The sequence below is a fragment of the Propithecus coquereli genome, unplaced genomic scaffold (genome assembly GCF_000956105.1).
Source record: "Propithecus coquereli isolate 6110/MARCELLA unplaced genomic scaffold, Pcoq_1.0 Scaffold257, whole genome shotgun sequence".
Lineage (NCBI taxonomy): Eukaryota > Metazoa > Chordata > Mammalia > Primates > Indriidae > Propithecus > Propithecus coquereli.
The window spans coordinates 1863547-1864136 of record NW_012148141.1 but is presented as its reverse complement, the minus strand read 5'-3'; the positions used below and the strand labels follow the sequence as shown (position 1 = coordinate 1864136).

Genomic DNA, 590 nt, shown 5'->3' with positions numbered 1-590 from the left:
GACTCAAGAGATCCTCCCACCTCTGTCTCCCAAGCAGCTGGGATTATAAGCACACATGACGGTGCCTGGCTCTTTGATGAAAATTCAATGTGGGTACCTTCACAGTGGTGTGAGAAGGGTTCAAGCATGTTATTCCAGTTTGATAAGGAATCGGCCAATTGATATTACCTGCTCGTGAATCTGGCTCAATCCACCATGGTGCATTTCATTTCCAATGTTTGTAGAAGTTGAATCACTTCCTGTGATGGTTTGGATTTGCTGGCTAGAATGGGATTGTTGACAGTGTGGAGAATGGATGATCTGGGGCTGTTGGACAATGTGATGATGGCATTGAACCTCAGGATGGCATTCCTAAGACACACACACATGCCAAAAACAACCACTGAGAATAAAAATTACTAATCAAGAAAAAGCACCTGAAAACATTTTTCAAAATGTAATGTATTCTTTCACTATGATTCAAATCCTAGGATTTATAGTATTAATTAGTGATATATTATTTTCCAAATTATTCCATTGGGAAAATTTGTATTTAATTCCATTTTTATTTGATCAAGCAGCTGTGACCATCCAAATATTTAGCAAGATTG

The 590-nt window shown here is 38.3% G+C and overlaps 1 protein-coding gene across 1 annotated transcript in view; it reads right to left on the bottom strand.

Annotated features, from left to right (window-relative positions):
* The window catches only part of POF1B (premature ovarian failure, 1B), a 99562-nt gene that overhangs the window by 66383 nt on the left and 32589 nt on the right, over positions 1–590 (bottom strand). Inside the window, exon 5 of the mRNA XM_012647132.1 lies at positions 169–351. Within this exon, the coding sequence (XP_012502586.1) occupies positions 169–351 (183 nt within the window). The remainder of the gene's footprint in view (positions 1–168; positions 352–590) is intronic.